The sequence below is a fragment of the Euprymna scolopes genome, chromosome 10, assembly GCF_053919585.1.
Source record: "Euprymna scolopes isolate OS-2025 chromosome 10, ASM5391958v1, whole genome shotgun sequence".
Lineage (NCBI taxonomy): Eukaryota > Metazoa > Mollusca > Cephalopoda > Sepiida > Sepiolidae > Euprymna > Euprymna scolopes.
Window position 1 is genome coordinate 118,756,719 of NC_136491.1, and position 18,807 is coordinate 118,775,525.

Below are 18,807 nucleotides of genomic sequence, written 5' to 3' on the forward strand. Positions count from 1 at the left end.
ACAGAGAGAGAGAGGGGGGATAAAAAAGAGGCATGTAAAGAGAGAGAGGGGTAATAAAAAGAAACAATAAAATGTGTTGTTTTTTTTTAATACGGGTAGAGGTAGGGATAGAGAACTTCAAAAAAGAAACAAGAAAATTTAATAAAAGGAAAAAGAAGAAAGGAAGGAGGAGGTGGGGAAGAAGGAAGAGGAGATAAAAAGCAAATGATAGCCGGCGGGCTGAAACCCTTCAATGTCGTGTGTATGTGTTTTTTATGGTCTATTATACGAGGGAATAATAGAGTGTCGGATGAATGGCGTCTGATCATAAAACACGGTAAACGAGCAGCAAAACAAAACAACTCTTCTATTGCAATGACAATCAAGAAAGGAGGTATACATGGTTGACAATTCACTTCCGGTCATCTTTAGTCTCGCCTCTATTTTTCTTTTTTCTTTTTTTCATTTAGCATTAACTATTATTATTATTATTATTATTATTATTATTATTATTATTATTATTGGCGGCTCATCAGGAGCTTTCACACAGGTCATCAAAGATCTCTCCTTGAAAACAGCCTATGGTGTTCCCTGGAAGCTGAGTAACAACAAGTCTCCACAGATTTCCAGTACTCTTCACAACTTTTGCTAGTATTTCCAAATAAATTTACATTATCGCAACAGCTGCTTTCCATTTATTTCTTGTTGGCAGCGGCTATTGGTCATCACTGGAATTTAAGTGGCAATAAGCTTCCCCAAGTTCCCAGTTCTCTTCGCACTTATCCAGCTGAGGTCTAGTCAGTGCCCTTTCCTCGGTCTTTCCTTCCTTCTTGGTTGTTTGGTCTCACTCTTTGGGGGGTAATGATGTGGTGATGGGGGGGTACTTATAGATATGCGGCTTCAATGTTCTTGGTTCCACGTAGCGCTTTATGTTTTGCCTCTGCAGCAGTCTGTCAGTTGCTCATGTGATTTAGTCTCCACATTCAAGGGTTTTCCTTAATATTTCAGCTGTTTTCATTATTGTTGCTCGTTGTATTTTTCCAGTCATTCCTTTCAATTCCAATTTCTCTCATTCTTTTTTCAAAGTTTTTTTTCGGGATTCTCTCTAGTGCTCCTACTACTATAGTTATTATTTTGATTTTCTTCGTCTTCCATATCCTTTCAGCTCTCTGGCTAGCTATGCGTATTTGCTCCGTTTCTCCTTTCTTTGATATTCACTCTGTGGTTGGCTGGAACAGAAAAGTCTACGATTTGACAGGACTTTTCTTTCTTGATAATTATTACGACATACGGTCTTCTTGCGTGGGTGGGTTTATCAGTTTGTATGTCTATATCCCATAGGATTTTGTGATTCTCGTTTTCAAGTACTGTTGCTGGCTTACGTTTGTACAACTTGTCTGCGCGTTCGAGATACAGTTGTATGCATAATTCCCAGTGTACTGCCCTTCCCATGTAGTCGTGTCTGTCCTTCACGCTACGCAACATACAAATATCTGTGCGTGAGGTCGCCAAGCTAATCAAGAACCTTGATTCCAGTAAAGTAACTGGCCCTGACGGCATTCCAGTTATAGTGCTGAAAAAGCTTCAACCAGAACTTGCCTCCATGCTTACAAAACTTTAAGCTTTGCCTTAAGGAGAACTGCTTTCAAACACCCTGGAAAACCTCATCAATATGCCCTGCAGGCAAAAAGTCATCTCTCTCTCAGTACAGACCAAAAAGTCTCCTGTGTGTCATGAGTAAGTTGTTGGAATCCATATTAAATAAAGAAGTAGTCAACCACCTCAACAGAAACAACCTTCTTAGTGACATGCAATATGGTTTCCGCTCCACAAGATCTACAGCAGATGTGCTAACGGTTATATCTCATAGGATTAGTGAATCTCTTGACAAAGGCTTCCTTTCCAGGGCAATTGCTCTTGACATATCGAAGGCATTCGATAAGGTACGGCATAAGGGCCTACTTCACAAGATTTCCAGCTACGGTATAACTGGAAACGTTTTCTCAATTATTAAATCATTTCTCTCCGATAGGCTCATAAGAGTAGTGGTTGATGGGCAGAAATCAGAGGCCCACAGTATTAATGCTGGAGTCTCTCAAGGGTTCATTCAAGGCCCAACTCTCTTCCTGATCTACATCAATGACCTCCCAAAATACATACTTTAATCATTCGTTGACATCTATGCTGATGACACGACCTTCTATGGCAACACATCAAAGGCCGTAAATGACAAAGTTCTCTCTGATTCTCTCTCCTCTAATCTTGGGCGCGTGGTACAATGGGGAAAGAGGTAGCAGGTTACTTTTAATGCATCAAATACCAAGCTTCTATCTTTACATCATCAACGCTCTAATCCCTATCTGGCATCAATTGAAATGAATGGATCTCGTCTTGGGAAGGAGGCTCCATGTTTTGACAAGCTTCTGGGTTTGACCTTTACTCCTGGTCTGAAATGGAACACGTACATCAGGTCTGTTGCCAAGGACGCTGGGAAAATGGTGGGATCCTTCTACCGCTCCAGAAGATATCTCACTACTGATGCAATTCTCTATCTATATAAAAGCCAAGTACGTCCAAGGATGGAGTACTGCTGCCACATCTGGGCAGGAGCTGCTAAAAGCAGCCTATCCTACCTTGACAGAGTACAAAATAGACTTCGTGGCTTAGTGGGGGATGCCCTTTTCTCTTCCCTGTAGCCTCTCTCCCACAGAAGAGACGTTGCGAGCCTGTCTTTGTTTTATCGCTATTTCCATGGCAGGTGCTCGTCTGAGCTCCAATCTCTAGTCCCCCCCTCGCCAATTTTTCACGATAAACACCCGTCTAGCTTAAACTACTGTCATTAATATTCCCCACTCTTTATCTGTGCCTAAATCCAAACGTAGATTCCATGTGCAGAGCTTCTTTCTTAGAAGTGCACGTCTGTGGAATTCTCTTCCGTTTGCCTGTTTCCTACCTTACTACAACTTAGATGTCTTCAAGTCCATTATAAACAAATTCTTGACAAGCCGCTCTCTTAAGTAAGACACTTTATCAAATATCCAATACTAATTATTACTACGATACTATCTCATTGATTACTGTACATGCAATAACCCTTATCCCCGAGTGGCTTCCGGGCCTTGATAAGTGGTGACCTCCATGTAAAAAAAAACTTTACTGCATTCACTTACTATATGGTTTATCGTTTCGTCTCTTTGTCCACAGAGTCTGCATTTGCTGTTTTCTTCTGTTGTGTCGATCTTTGCTTTGATGTGGTAGGTTCTTATCGAGTTATCTTGTGCTGCGGTTATTAGTGATTCAGTTTCTCGGCTTATGTATCCTTTTCGCGTCGTGTTTTCGTTATTCTCATCTTTTGTCATCCTATTGAATCTTCCATGTAGTCATTTTTCTACCCATTTTTCTTTTCTCGTCTTATCCTTTATTTGTCTGTTTTCTGTTTTGTTGATTTTTCTGTCATGCTTATCCTTTCCGTGTTTTGCATTATGCGTTTTTCTAATTCTTTCTCTGTGTGTGTGTGAATGTGTGTGTGTGTGTCGTACACACAGTCTTCTATACAAACTAGCCATCTTCTGCCTTCTTTCCTTTTCACGTAAAGTCGGTCAACATGGTCCTTTGGGTGTAGTGCATTGTACATGGTCATGAGTTTCCTGGTCTTCTGATCGAGCTGACTTAGTTCTTTTTTCGTTCACCCTATGAACGGTTCTGAGTATCTTGTTAGTGATACTGCCCATGTATTTATACGTTTGTTAGGTTTCTGCAATAAAAAATTTTCTAGAAATTTAATTATTATTATTATAAAATTTTATTTTATATATATATTTTCAGTATTTATTTCAACAGTGCTCAATAGGTAAATAGAGCTAGGTAGCAAGTTATGAAAATATATATGGCCATAAAACTACACATAATTTTTCGTGATTTATCCCGTAATGCATAATAGTCCCTAGTATTATATATATATGTGTGTGTGTGTGTGTGTGTGTGTGTGTGTGTGTGTGTGTGTGTGTGTGTGTGTTCTATGAACTTCTGTTGAGCCGTTTATGATTTTTTTCTTCTTGCAGCATTATATTGTTGTGCATTTTTTCTATTTAAGCAAAGAATTTTATTTTTCTGGACGAAAAGAGACAGCATTAACATAACCGTTTGTTTCTGCATAACGAAACAGATCTGTAAAATGTGTTCTAAAATTTTTAAATTCTGGAGGAGAGATATTTTGCATGAAAATAAATAGTTGAATCTTGGAATGCAACTATACTGTTATTTTATTTTTATGCGTGCTCTGTCGTTGTATCTAACGTGCATCGAATTTCTAAGCAACAAGAATTGGTATATACAAAACACTATATATGTGTACGTGTATGCGAGTGTGTGCATGTTGTTTTGGTAAAATCGGGGGGGGGTCAAATAGATTTCATTTTTTTGTGTATACCAGTCCTTTTTGTTTAGAAACTCGATGCATATTAAATATAAGAACAGACCATATATAAAAGAATAACAGTATAGCTACATTCCAATATATATTTTTCATTCAGAATGTTAATATATATATATATATATATATATATATATATATATATATATATATATATATAGTCATCCACATACAGTACTGTTTCGCTGTTTCATAGCTCATCAGTGCGGCTAGACAGGCAACTACCTCAAGCCAGGATTGAAACCCGACCGTTTGTACGGCAGTCAAGGCTCCTAACCATTACGCTATTGGGGGCTGCTTTCACGTTGACACCAGTTCTCGTCAGATCACAGAAGATAAGTAACGTTGAGCCCGGCTAGTACCAAATGGGTGATCATTTGGGAATTTTAGGCGCTTTATGTGCTCTCCGCTTAACTCGGCATTGTTTCAGTTGCCTGAACCTCCACTTGCCACTGGTATTTAACAACGCTTACTCAGGAGAATTGTGGTTGGAGATTACGAAACTCTTACCACGGGCAACCTCACAGTGAATATCTATAGTCTATCAAGACTGAAGGAAGCTACCATGTACATGTGTCTGTATTGGTGTGTATAATTTAAAGGTTATGATGGGGGTAATATTTTATAGATATATATATATATATATATATATATATATATATATATATATATATATATATAGAGAGAGAGAGAGAGAGAGAGAGAGAAAGAGAGATACTAGCGGTGGGTACCCGGCGTTGCCCGGGTTTTTAGATGCGTGTGTGGTTGGGGGGGGGGGGGGGTAAAATGAAGACAAAGCGAAGTAATAACCCTGTTTAAATATTATGAAAACAAACAATGTTAAAACTATCAAGAAAAAATCGTGAAAAAAAAAACAATTTAAAAAATGAACGGTCCGGCGGTGCCTGTGTGTTTGAAAAATCCTAAAAAAGTTTGATAGGAGGGGGCTCGAACTCGAATCATTGAGGCGGAAACGCAAAAAAAAAAGGAAAAAAACGTGCTGAATTAACTAAGAAGTGAATTAAGTCAAATATCAATTCCGCAGTGAACGAATTCTAAATGAATTTATTTGTTTTAATTAATGCAAGTGAATTCACGATATCGTTGCGTTGTAATAATAAACAGTAAAGAATTAATTCTTTGTGTAAAAATAAATGTTTAGTTGACAGCAATAATAAATAAAGGTATAGTTATATTTCAAGGTTAGAGTCGTTAAAACCGGAAGCAAGAACTGGTTAGTCCCGCAGCTTGCGTCTTACACTAACTAAGAAAAAGCAAAAAGAAAACAATAATAATAATAATCGCGTTTTCTTTTTATATTTTTTAGTTTTATTTTATTTAGGGTAAAAACAGAAAGCATAACTCAGGGAAAGAAGAATAAAAAACGGCATAAATAACCTTGTGCAATTCCAAACCGGTGTTTCCTCGTACTGTTCCTTGTGAACGCATCCGATGCGGTGTAAATGGGGAGCGGGGAAACGAGGAATCTAATAGCGAGAAAAGATGTTGCAACTTCCATGGAATCTAACCGATTTTAGCAGTGAATTCTCACCGGGAAAAATATAGGAATGTACGGTTATCGAGGAAGTGTAAGGGTAGTAGGCCTATAGCACACTTCAGATCCTGTGCTGCAATTTGTGCACATTACATTTGCGTGTAATGTCTTGATTTTTACTCCTATTAAGATCAAACTCATACGGGAAAAAATGAGTTCATTTTATATATACATATATATATATATATATATATATATAGAGAGAGAGAGAGAGAGAGAAGATAGATAGATAGATAGAAGAAGATAGATAGAAGATAGAATAGATAGAAGATAGAATAGAATAGATAGATAGAAGAAGAAGAAGAAGAAGAAGAAGAAGAAGAAGAGAAGATAGAAGAAGATAGAATAGATAGATAGAAGAAGATAGAAGAAGAATAGATAGAAGAAGAATAGATAGAAGAAGATAGAAGAAGATAAAATAGATAGATAGATAGATAGAAGAAGATAGATAGATAGATAGATAGATAGATAGATAGATAGATAGAAGAAGAAAGATAAATAGAAGATAGAAGAAGATAGAAGAATAGAAGAAGATAGATAGAAGAGAAGAGAAAAAGAGAAGAGAGGAAAAGAGATAGATAGAAGATAGATAGAAGAAGAGAAGAGAAGAAGAGATATACAAGTAGCCCCATTGCAGCCAGATGGCTGCATATTGTGAAAGAAAAGCGAGTAAGTACAGTGTATCTACACAAGCAATATTTATAAAACTAAAATTAGCAATTACTTATTTTTTCGTCGGTTCTCCTGTAGATGTCTCCTTGAACTATTTTAACAAAAAAATTTTCAGCCAATAGTAACGAAAACTATATGAGATTCATGGGTAAAAGTATTATTTTATTTAATGACCGATGGTCTAAACTGACCACCCTATTCGAATCAGAAAAGTCCAATTTTTTTTTTTTTTTTTTTGTAATCAGACGGAGAAAATTGAAGTAATTAGTTTAAAAAGTAAAAAAAAATTCTTGTATTTTTTGCAACCAATATTAACGAAAAAAAAATCTGAGATACATGGGTACAAGTATTATTTTATTTAATTTAATGACCGGTGGTCTAAACTGACCGCCCTGGTCAAATCAGAGAAAGTCCACTTTTTTTTAATCAGACGGAGAAAATGAAAGTAATTAGTTTTAAAAAGTTAAAAAAAAAAATCTTGTATTTTTTCAACTAATATTAACGAAAAATATGAGATACATGGGTAAAAGTATTATTTTATTTAATGACCGGTGGTCTAAACTCAGCCTTTTTTTTCTTTTTTTTAATCAAACGGAGAAAATGAAAGTAATTTTTTTAAAAAGTAAACAAAAAAATCTTGTATTTTTCAACCAATATTAATCGAACCCTTTTTACTTACGTTATTTTTTTTTTTTTTTGCAAATCAGAGAAAGCCCTTTTTTGTTTTGTTAATCAGACGGAGAAAATGGAAGTAATTTTGTTTAAAAATAAAAAAAAATGTTGTATTTTTCAACCAATATTAATCGTTACCTGCTGCTGCTACTCCCACCGATTTAATGCCTCTCACCCCCACTTTGCCTAACGGCTGCTGATGCTACTCCCACTAATTTAACTCCTATCAGCACTACTATTTTTGTCTCTGCTGCTACTCCCACCGATTTAACTCCTATCACCACTACTACTTTGCATTTCCATACACCAAACATGGATATAAATACCACTAAAACATCCGCTGGGTCATAAGCTTCATTTTGGTACCTAAATTGCCTGGGTGGGTTACCTGTAGGCTGACTTAAACCGCGTCAAACACACACACAGTACAGAAATTTATAATAGGATATATGCAAAGAGAGAGAGATGGAGCAAGTGAATTTAATTCCTTGAAGGATACGCTAATTTCTGTTGGAAATCTTGAGTAAGAAAGATTAGTGTAACACAGAGCAAGACTAAAAATTACAAAGAAAATAACTCACAAAATAATTTCATCCTACCAACACAAGATTCATCAGATGTTGGATAGGTTTTGTATCGGAATACCTTTGATGGGTATCGATAATCGAGGAAATCCCATTATAAAAGGAACAATCCAATTTTGACCAAAGTTAACACTTTTATACAGCCTAACATCACAAGTGCATTTGAGAAGTTTTATTTACGCACAAGCAGATTAGTTGGGCGTATAAAATCAACAGTAGGTTTTTTGATAAGATAGGTGCACGTTCGAAATGAATGTTTGTTTGAGCACAATTGAACCATTCTAGACTTATGCGTTTTAAAGTTTAATTCAAGTCATTATATAAAATGACTCTATAAAATAAACAGTAGGTTCTCTACAGTGCAATGTCGACTAAGTAACTTTCGAGAGGCATGTAAAGCATCCTCCCTGTGCACCGCGGTCGGTTCCTGACTAGAACAAGTAATTGATCGCTTTGATTAACGAATGGGTGATTTCGCCGATTTCGATGACAATAAAGATATCGGAAGTGTGGAATATTCGTTGACACTCATTCAATCCCGAGCTGCCAGTTTTATCTAAAACACGGTTTCAAAGGCATGTTGTCTGTGTATTCAAAATTCTTCAGGCAATTATTCCATCCTCAAGTAGCATCTAGCCTTGATAACTGGTGAAAACATGGTTTTAAAAAATGGACAGAGGGTGAATAAGACTTGACTAGAGATAGGTTAGGTTTAAAAAAAAGTAATTTTCTAAAAGCTGTCCAACATATACCAACGTGTACAATGGATACTAAACCAAAGATGATGAAAGAATTGCTGAGAGATATTGAGTTAGATTTTTTCTGTGAATCGCTTCTGACAAGGCATGAAGTCACTTGATGTGAGGATTTAAAAAAATAGTACTTCATTGCTTTGTTTTTTGTCAAATCTTATTGCATTACTGGGATCACGCGGTTAAAAAGGTTAAACTTCAAGAGATGTTCTTCACATCGAAGCACATAACAACATATGGCCACCGCCTTTATAGCAACAATGTCATGGACATTTTTAAGTACGGAAAAAAGAACACTTTCCCGGATGATTGATAATTTACTATCCAAAATTAATAAGAAAAAGTCAAGTTAAATCTAATTATTTTAAATGAAATATTTGAATTTAAAAATTAAAAGGTATATCGTCGGTTTATTCAATTTTTTAAATTTTTTGATGATGCTTTTTAGAGGTTTTTTTTTTTTTGTCAAATCTTATTGTACTACCATAACCATGTACCTACACAAGTTAAATTAAAGAATTATTCTTCCACCTTACAATATGACGACTTTCTCGATGACAACATGGGCCGAGGATATTTTTAATTACGAAAAAAAAACCGTCTCTACCCAAAATTAAGGAAAAAAAACACATTTTTTTGAAGGAAAAGACTAATAATTTTTGGTGCTTTTGCAGTATAATTAAATTTCAAATAAATGTATTTTATGTAAGAAGCAATGTTATGTACTTACGTGCCATGTCGAAATTAGTAAACAAATTCTAAAAATAACGAAAAATTATCGAGTAGAAAAATAATTACAAGTAAAAGTAAAATTCATCAAATTATATATTTTTATTGTAATTGTCAATGAAAGTTTTTTTTTAATGTGGTTGCAATCTATCATTTTAGAAAATGGCGGATAGCTAATATTTATGCTTTGTTTTAATAGTTTTAACAAATCATTTTTCGTAGTTTTTATTTTACCTCTATTAATTTCAACATGACATGTAAGTAATAGTCTTTTTACCTAGAATGTATTTTTGGAAATTTAATTACACTGCACAATCGCCGATTTCTAAATAAAATATTTGTATCTAAAAAATGGTTCAAAATGTTATTTATTTTGTGAAGTCTTAACTTTATTTTTTGCGAAGCTAAAAAAAAACAACGTTAACCCTAGCACTTATCCCTAGCCATAATTTAATCGAAAATGTGCATTTCTGTTTGAATTTGTTGCAGTTTTGAGGTTTTAACATGACGCTGTCAGTGCAGGTTAGAATGCGATAAATTCTTCAGAAAACTGGTGTTGGATCACCACGTTTACATTTATTTGTTTCATCTTCATTTTTACATTTCGTTCACGGTTTTTAAATCGTAAACTGCTTTCACTATTTCGAGATTTGTTCTGTAAATCCCAATTGGAAACACCCGGGCCGATGTGGATCTGCTTTCTATAGAAGCACCTTTTTTTTTTAATATAGAATCTTGAAAGTTAAATGACAATTACAAATAGTATACGTGATGCAGTGGTATTTATGTTGTTTACAAACCTTTCTGAACTATTAGGTTGGTACAAAAAGTAATCTCGTTTTTTGACGTTCAACTGTATATATATATAAACGAAATTATTTTTTCACCAACCTAATAACAACGTTATTGTTTAGAAAGCTATTCTTAAAGTAAGGAAGATTTTTGTTAAATATTCATTACTTTCGCCTAAAATTCTAATAAAAATAAAGTAGAATAGAAAATGGAGCTTAGGTTGACATTCAGCAGCCTCGTAACTCATAGTTTGTCCTTTAATCCTCATATTCTATGAGTAATGTTTCTGACAAAGTGGGAAGAATTGCTGTTTTCTGGGTTGCAATCTATCCATCTTACATTTATCGTTGGCTAGTTTTTTACTTTGAAATAATATTTTTCTTATTTCAGCTTCTTATATCGAGTGGATTCATGCCTTGTCTGGGGCGATTTTCATAAAAAAAAAAAAAAAGATAGAATAAAAATTGAATTTAGAATGAAAATTCTATCTAGAAAATAACCCGGTCTTTAAACTTCATAAGTGCCGATAAAATATTTAAACTAAACAATGTAGTTGAAAAGTATTGCTTCCATGTAAGATCGGATATTTTCACTAGTTTTTTATGCCTTTCATTTTTATTTTTATTTATTTATTTATTTATTTATTTATTTTTACTTTCTTTGTTTATTTATATATTTCTCTTTTGGTTGACTGAACCGTTAAGGACATATTTCGAAGACCGGAAATGTCGAGCATTATGGTCAATAGTATGTCTATTTTGTTCTCGTTATGACCCATACAAGCGAACTAATGACTAGTTTATTTAGCACGTCCGGTTACGCTCAGATGGTTCCAATTGGGTCGTCAGTGACCGGTCAGTTAGCCTCGCACTTTTTCTTTGTCTCTTACTAGACATGATTATCCTATGTTGGCCGATAATTAATTATCCTGCATCAATGGGACTTGACGGGTGCTGGAATTGAAGTGGGTTGCCTAATTCGCCGAAGGTTAGGTTAGAAAACACTTCATTCATATGTTAACCCCCTTCATCTTACTTTTAAAATAACCCTGCGGGAAGCGGTTAATTCGAGGGGAATTGTGTTTAGCGATGAGACAAACACGAAATTTCATTCCAAGAAGGGGAAATTGGCGAGCAGGTCACAGGGCAAATAAATAAGACAAATTGATATCACGAATAAAGTGCATCCAGTTAGAAAATTAAATGAAAAATATTTTGATAAGTTACTCCTTATAAAGCACAAAACAAATCTTGAGTAATAGTAAACGATCCCTGTTTAAATTTTTTTTTTTAATGGAAATCACAAGATAATGCATGAAGCCCCTTGATTTCGGGAGCTTCCAAGAACGGAAAATGATTGTCGCAAAGACACGATATGCCTATTGGCTTTAGTCTTAAAGAGAACAGCTATCTATTGCACTTTAATGTTATTAAATACTTCGAATATGTTTGAAATAGATGAATAAAGAAACATAGATTGGCAACTAAGTTCTAGCCGTTTTTCAAATCTAGATTTTAAAAGTGAAATAAGAACTAACAACTATTTAATCAATTATGTATTCTCCGTTCGTGTTCACAACTTTCCCTAACGTCCAACAAAATTCTTGATACCGTTTTGGTGGGAATCATTTGATTTTGACTCGAAAAATTCATCCAACCAAATTGAAATAACTTGAACGAAAAACAAAATAAACTCCAAGTACTTAGTTGCCAACTATATGTGTGTGTGTGTGTGTGTGCGTGCGTGCGTTTGTGCGTGTTCAGATATACCAACGAGATAAATAGGTATATTTAAATAAGTGGGGTGACCAACAATTGTTACGCTTTTGGATACTTATTCTATTATTTCATATTTTCATTTTTAATTTTTTAATTATTGAATTCATTGAATAATTTTTGGAAATAGTTTTAACGTGTTTCGGACGCTCTTTAAAGCGTCCTCTTCAGAAATTTTGTCACATATTCAAAAAGTAAAAGATTTAAAATGAAGGATGACAATTTTGATGATATGAGATGTTTCCAAGAGGTTGGAAGATTTGTACACACATATATATATATATATATATATATATATATATATATATAATCAATGTTTATTTTAAGTCATATTCGAAACATGTTTAAAACAGAGGATCATCAGAACTTAAATCATACGGTATTACTGGACTAATGCTAAATATAAGTAGGCTATAGACAAAAGGAAAGTTCAGGTTGTCCTTGATGGATGAACATCCAAGCAGTATGATACTAATGTGGAAGTGCATCAAGGGTCGATCCTTGGACCTTTAGTATTACTGATATTCATAAACGACCTCCCTGATAACATTGTATCCGAGATGGATATGTTTGTTATGATACAACGCTCTAAAATAGGCAGAGGGAAAAACAGGTGTACAAATATCCAAGGCAATGACACAAACCTTAGAAAGCGTAGTTGAATGCGGCCGTAAATTGATGGTAACATTTAATGCTACTAAGACTGGGCTTCATTTCTTTAACAATTACAAGAAGCCTTCTCAATCACCGAAAACCATGATTGATAAGAGCTCATCCTTCAGACTCATAAACTGAAACTGAGCTTGCCAGTACACTTGATGAGGACCTTTAATCTGTTAATGTCGATGATGTTGAGACTTCTTGGGAGGCATTGCGAGATATAACCCAATCTGCAGCAGTGGAAGTCCTCTGGATACCACAAAGAAAGCATCAGAACTAGTTTGACGAGGGAAATATGTAAATAAAAACTCTTATCCACCAAATGCACTCTGCACACAAAACTCGGATAGACAAAAACTCTACAACAAAGCACACAGTTTATAAAAAGTGTAAAGGTGAAGTTCAACGAGCCCTCCGGGCCATGAAAGAACACTGGTAGTATACTAAAGCTAATGAAATTCAAGAAGCCGCTGGCAGCAAAAACTTAAAGGCTTTCTACGATGGCTTGAAGGAAGTATTTGGTCCTCAGAAGAGTTGTGCGTCCCTCTTAAGCACTGCTAATGGAGAAGCACTTCTTACTGACAAAACAGATATTCTCAACCGTTGGAAGGAGTACTTGTAAAATGTCTTAAACAAGTCTTCTGTCATTGACAATGATGTCATATCCTCCATCCCACAGAGTGCAGAAATACCGGAATTGTCATTTGAACCTACTTATGAAGAAGCATGAGTATCCATCAAGCAAATCGCAGCTGGGAAATCATCATCACCGAATGACTCAGTTCCTCCGGAGGTGTATAAATATGGTGGAAACACTATGGTGAAAAAACTTCATGCTCTTTTTATGAAGACCTGGAAGGCAGGTCAGGTTACACAGGACTACAAAGACGCCTGCATCAAACACCTCTACAAGAATAAGGGAGTCAAGAATGTTTGTGACAACCATCATGAGATTTCTCTGCTTTCAATTGCTGAAAAGATTCTGGATGGACTCATTCTAAACAGAATCATCAAGCATCTCATGTATTTTGAATCCCAGTGCAGTTTTTGGCGCCATTTATATGATATTTTCACTTCAAGTGGCACAAAAGGTTTTGGAAAGAAAAGGAATTGTATATGGTGTTTGTTGACCTGACTAAGGCCTTTTATACTGAGAATCGTGACGCTCTTTGGTAAGTCTTGAGAAAGCTTGGTATCCCTGAGATCGTGCTAAACGTGATTATTTCTTTTCATGAGGGGATGATGAGTAATGCTGTCTCTAATGGCATGAGGTCCGAAGCCTTCGGTGTTACAAATGGGATCAAATAGTGGTGTGTGACGGCACCAGTTCTCTTTGCGTTTTTCTTCTCACTTATGCTGCAACATGCATTTAATTTTCGGTCATCTGGTGGATTGTTTAACCATCAACGGTTCAAATCTAAAACTTTTCTAAGAACTGAAGTTATTCGCGATTTGCTTTTTGCCGACGATGCTGCTCTGGTGACAACATCCTTCGAAGAAGCGCAGGCTCTTCTCGATCGCTTTTCAGCTGCATGTAGGACCTTTGGGCTGACAATACCATAAAAAAAAGACTGAGGTAGTGCATCAGCATTCCTCTACTCCAAAGCAAGTTAGAGGCGTAAGGCAAAATCCACCTGAGTATAGATTCCCCGAGCGTAAACTGAAAATGGATGGTCTTGATAAAAATTATGTTAAATTGTTTCCCTACCTCGGCAGCAAAGCTACTCATAGTGGATTCTTTGATGGTGAAATTGTTCACAGGATTGCTAAGGCTACCTGTGTATTTGGTCACTGCTTGTGGAATGAAAGGGGTATCCGATTGGACATAAAAATTCTTGTTTATCGTACTGTTGTTCTCTCTATCCTTCTTTACGGCTCTGAGTCATGGACTCCTTACATACATCACATTCATCAGTTAGACGTATTCCATAAAAGCTGTCTACGCTTGATTTGTGGCCTTACCCACCGCAACAAGGTATCAAATGTGGAATTATTCACAAAATGCAAAATATCTGGCATCGAACCATTCCTCATTCAGTTGCGGTGGACTGGTTACGTCTTGAGGATGCCTAATAACAGAATACCAAAAATTGTGATGTACAGTCAGCTGGCAGATGGGAAAAGAATTGTTGGCTTAGATACAAGGATAAGTTGAAAAGTAATCTGTCTGCAGTAAACATACCATATGGGAGTCTTGGAAAAGAAGCGAGTTAACGTAAGGAATATAAATGGCGGTGTTTTGAAGGAATCCGAAAATTTCCATATGATAGCCTGAGGAAGTTGAGAGAAAACAGAAAGAGCAAAACAGTAGCTGCCAATCCATATTCATGTGCTATATATGCGCCATTGTTTGCAGGTGTCTTGTTGGCCGGAAAAGTCATCAGAGACAAAAACATAAATTAATTTTAAAATGTGGGTTGTTGGAACCTCATATGTCATATCGACGGAAGAGTTCATGAGAAGCATTAGCCTTCGATTTTTTTTTTACACAGTGATCACCACTTATCAAGGCTCGGAAGCCACTCAGGGATAAGGGTTATTGCATGTACAGTACGTTAGTGTGGAGATTTGATGAAGTGTTTACTTAAGGGGGCGGTTCAGTAGGAATTTGTTAACGTTGGACTTGAAGACGTCCAAGTTGTAGTCCGGTGGGAAGTAGCAGACGGAACAGAGTTCCACAGGCGTGCAGTTCGAAGAAAGAAGCTTTGTTCATGGAATCCACGTTTTGATTTAGGCACAGATATAGAGTGGGGGAAATTTTTCACATTGGATTCAGCTAGACGGGTGTTTTTCGTGAAAGATTGGCGAGGGGGGGCAGAGATTGGAGCTCAGACGAGCACCTGCCATGAAAATAACGATAAAACTAGGATAGGCTCGCAACGTCTCTTCTGTGGGAGAGGGGTTGCAGGGTAGAGAAAAGGGCATCCCCCACGAAGCCACGAAGTCTATTTTGTACTCTGTCAAGACAGGATAGGCTGTTTTTAGCAGCTCCTGTCCAGATGTGGCAACAGTATTTCATCCTTGGACGTACTTGGCTTTTATATAGATAGAGAATTGCATCAGTAGTGAGATATCTTCTGGAGCGGTAGAAGGATCCCACCATCTTTCCAGCGACCTTGGCAACAGACTTGATGTACGTGTTCCATTTCAGATCAGGAGTAAAGGTCAAACCTAGAAGCTTGTCAAAACACGGGGCCTCGCCCAGACGAGAGCCATCCATCACAATTGATGCCAGATGGGGATCAGAGCGTTGATGATGTAAGGATAGGAGTTTGGTTTTGGATGCATTAAAGGTAACCAGCCACGTCTTCCCCCACTGAACCACGCGCTCGAGATCAGAGGAGAGAGAATCAGAGAGAACTTTGTCATTTACAGCCTTTGATGTGTTGCCGTAGATGGTCGTGTCATCAGCATAGATGTCAACGAATGATTTAAGTATGTGTTTAGGGAGGTCATTGATGTAAATCAGGAAGAGAGTTGGGCCCATGATTGACCCCTGAGGGACTCCAGTATTTATATTGCAGGCCTCCGATTTTTGTCCATCTAACACTACTCTTATGAGCCTATCGGAGAGAAATGATTTAATGATTGAGAAAACATTTCCAGTTATACCGTAGCTGGAAATCTTGTGAAGTAGACCCTTGTCGAAGGCCTTTGATATATCAAGAGCAATTGCCCTAGAAAGGAAGCCTTTGTCAAGAGATTCACTAATCCTGTGGGATATAACCGTCAGCACATCTGCTGTAGATCTTGCAGAACGGAAACCATATTGTGTGTCACTATGAAGGTTGTTCCTGCTGAGGTGGTTGACTATTTCTCTATTTAATATGGATTCCAGCAACTTACTCATAACACACAGGAGATTTATTGGCCTGTACTGAGAGGGAGATGACTTATCACCTGAATTCTTTAATACAGGGCAAACTGATGAGGTCTTCCAGGGAGTCGGAAAGCACTTCTCCTTAAGGCAGCGCTTAGTTTCGTAAGTATGGGAGCAAGTTCTGGTTGAAGCTTTTTTAACACTATAATTGGGATGCCATCAGGGCCAGTTGCTTTACTGCAATCTAGGTTCTTGATTAGCTTGGCGACCTCATGCACGGATATTTATGTTACCTAGCTTATTCTGTGTTATAGGAGGAAATATGGGGAGTTGATGGCCTTCGTCGCATAGGGTAGAATTAGCTGTTCTTTGCAAATAGTTTGGCTTTGTCTGACACTGATGAGATGATCTCTGGTCCATTGATAATGGTTGGGATAGAACGCACACTTCTGTTCAGGATCCTGTTTTTTATTTGCCAAAACTGGTGGGAACCAAGCCGCTGATCACCTACCTTGGATTTAACAGACTGAGCATATAGCTCTCTTGCATTTTTTATTACTCTTTTACAGTGGTTGCTGGCAGTCCTGAAAGCAGCTTTAGTCTCAGTGCATCTATTACGTTGGTAGCTATGGAAAAGGTGATTTCTGTGTGCGATAGCAGCAGCACATTCTGGGGAGAACCATGGTTGGCTGTTGGTTTTTATTGGAATTTTTAGATGGTATGAATTAGACTATGCCTACAATAAACCATTCGGTCAGATCTGATACTATAGAGGACACTTCGTTTTTAAACATGGAGTGCAGAGGTAAATCAGATATGAATGTACGGAAGCTATCCCAGTCAGCCATAGAGTATCGGTATACAGTACGGTGGAGGGGTACGTCTGGGGGCTTCTTACATTTCGTTTTTATCTTAACTGATACGACGGAGTGGTCGGAGGATCCTAAAGGAGAATGAACGGAACATGAACATAGCTCAGGGGAAGTTGAGAGAAAAAGGTCTAGGAGGCTTGCATATTGACCGGGTGTATCGGGCACACGGGTGGGTTCGCGAACAATCTGAGTGAGGTCATAAGCAATGGCAAAATCATGACAAAACCTCCACTCATCGTCTGTTTTATTTGAATGGGTCAGCCATTCCACGTTATGGCCGTTGAAGTCACCACAGATGTGGATGTTAGCCGAGGGATGTGCAGACAGTATGTGGTATATTTTCTCAGATATGCTCTTAAAGATAGTAACTCCGCTGTTGTGGGGCCGATAGAGGGCAAATATAAATGCAGTGGTGTTAGCAAGTGCAACCCTGAAGCACATATAGGGTAAATTAGGATCTTCTCTAAAGATATCCCTGCCACACGGGAAGCCATCCTTAATGTAGGCACATATTCCATGCCCATGGCGATCCTGGGGGTCAGATTTAGCTGTTAAGTTGGAGTATCCTTTAATTATGAACTCATCTAGGGAAGTGGTCGGCCCTATTCCAGTTTCACTTAGAAATAATATGTTCGGTTTCGTCTCCTGTAATTGTGTTTCAACCTCTGGAAGGTTGGAACGTAGACCCCTGATGTTGGAGAAGGAGACCTGGTAGTAGGGGTCTACGTTGGAAGATGGGGTTCTAGGTTTATTTTAATGCCTAAATATAAAGAGCGTTTATAACCTCCGTTTCTATTTGATGTTATATTGTCTTAAATTTCATATATATATATATATATATATATATATATATATATATATATATATATATATATATATATATATATATATATATATATATATATATATATTTGAATTGTGATTTTTTGGATTTTTTCCAATTTGAACAAACATTATTAAAAACTGAGAATTTTGTTTAATTACCCCTTTTTTTTATTTTTTTTTTCGATTATTATTTTTTGTGTGTGTGAACATCAAAAATATTCATATATGTCGCATATGTATTACAAACGTTTTCGCCTGGTTCTGCAGGCATCGTCAGGTAAGGTTAAATGATAGGCTATGAGGAGAACTGGACGGGAAAGCAGTTTTTAGTAGTAGGAGTAATGATATTGATTGGTAAAATAAAACAGAATATATTTGTTGCCTTTAATAATGTTTGTTTAAATATTAGTCTCCTCACACAAAAGTTAATTGGTAAACTGCCGGACGAAATCATCTCAAATGCTTAGTGGAGAGAAAGCAAATAACAAAATCAAAACTCGAGCTACCTTTCAAATATTCGAAAGAAACCCGCCACTTTATTTCCACAATGAGTCGTTTTTCCTATTGAGAGTTTTTCCTGGATTTTTCTGATTGATACAGTTTTTTCTCTTGTTTTTAACTTTGGAGTTAAAAACGTGTCCTTTCGTATTTCTTTTTGCCGATTGAGCGTTATTTAATACTAGACAAA

The 18,807-nt window shown here is 36.6% G+C and overlaps 1 protein-coding gene across 1 annotated transcript; it reads left to right on the top strand.

Moving 5' to 3' along the window:
- Positions 1–14,268: 14,268 nt before the first annotated feature.
- LOC145286532 (uncharacterized) lies at positions 14,269–14,757 on the top strand. Its single transcript, XM_080135426.1, has one exon. The coding sequence runs from the start codon at positions 14,269–14,271 to the stop codon at positions 14,755–14,757; it is 489 nt and encodes a 162-aa protein (XP_079991552.1).
- Positions 14,758–18,807: the final 4,050 nt, after the last annotated feature.

Bases quoted from the DNA above. Each gene is read 5' to 3' on its own strand.
- LOC145286532 (XM_080135426.1), top strand. From the start codon at position 14,269: ATGGATGGTCTTGATAAAAATTATGTTAAATTGTTTCCCTACCTCGGC.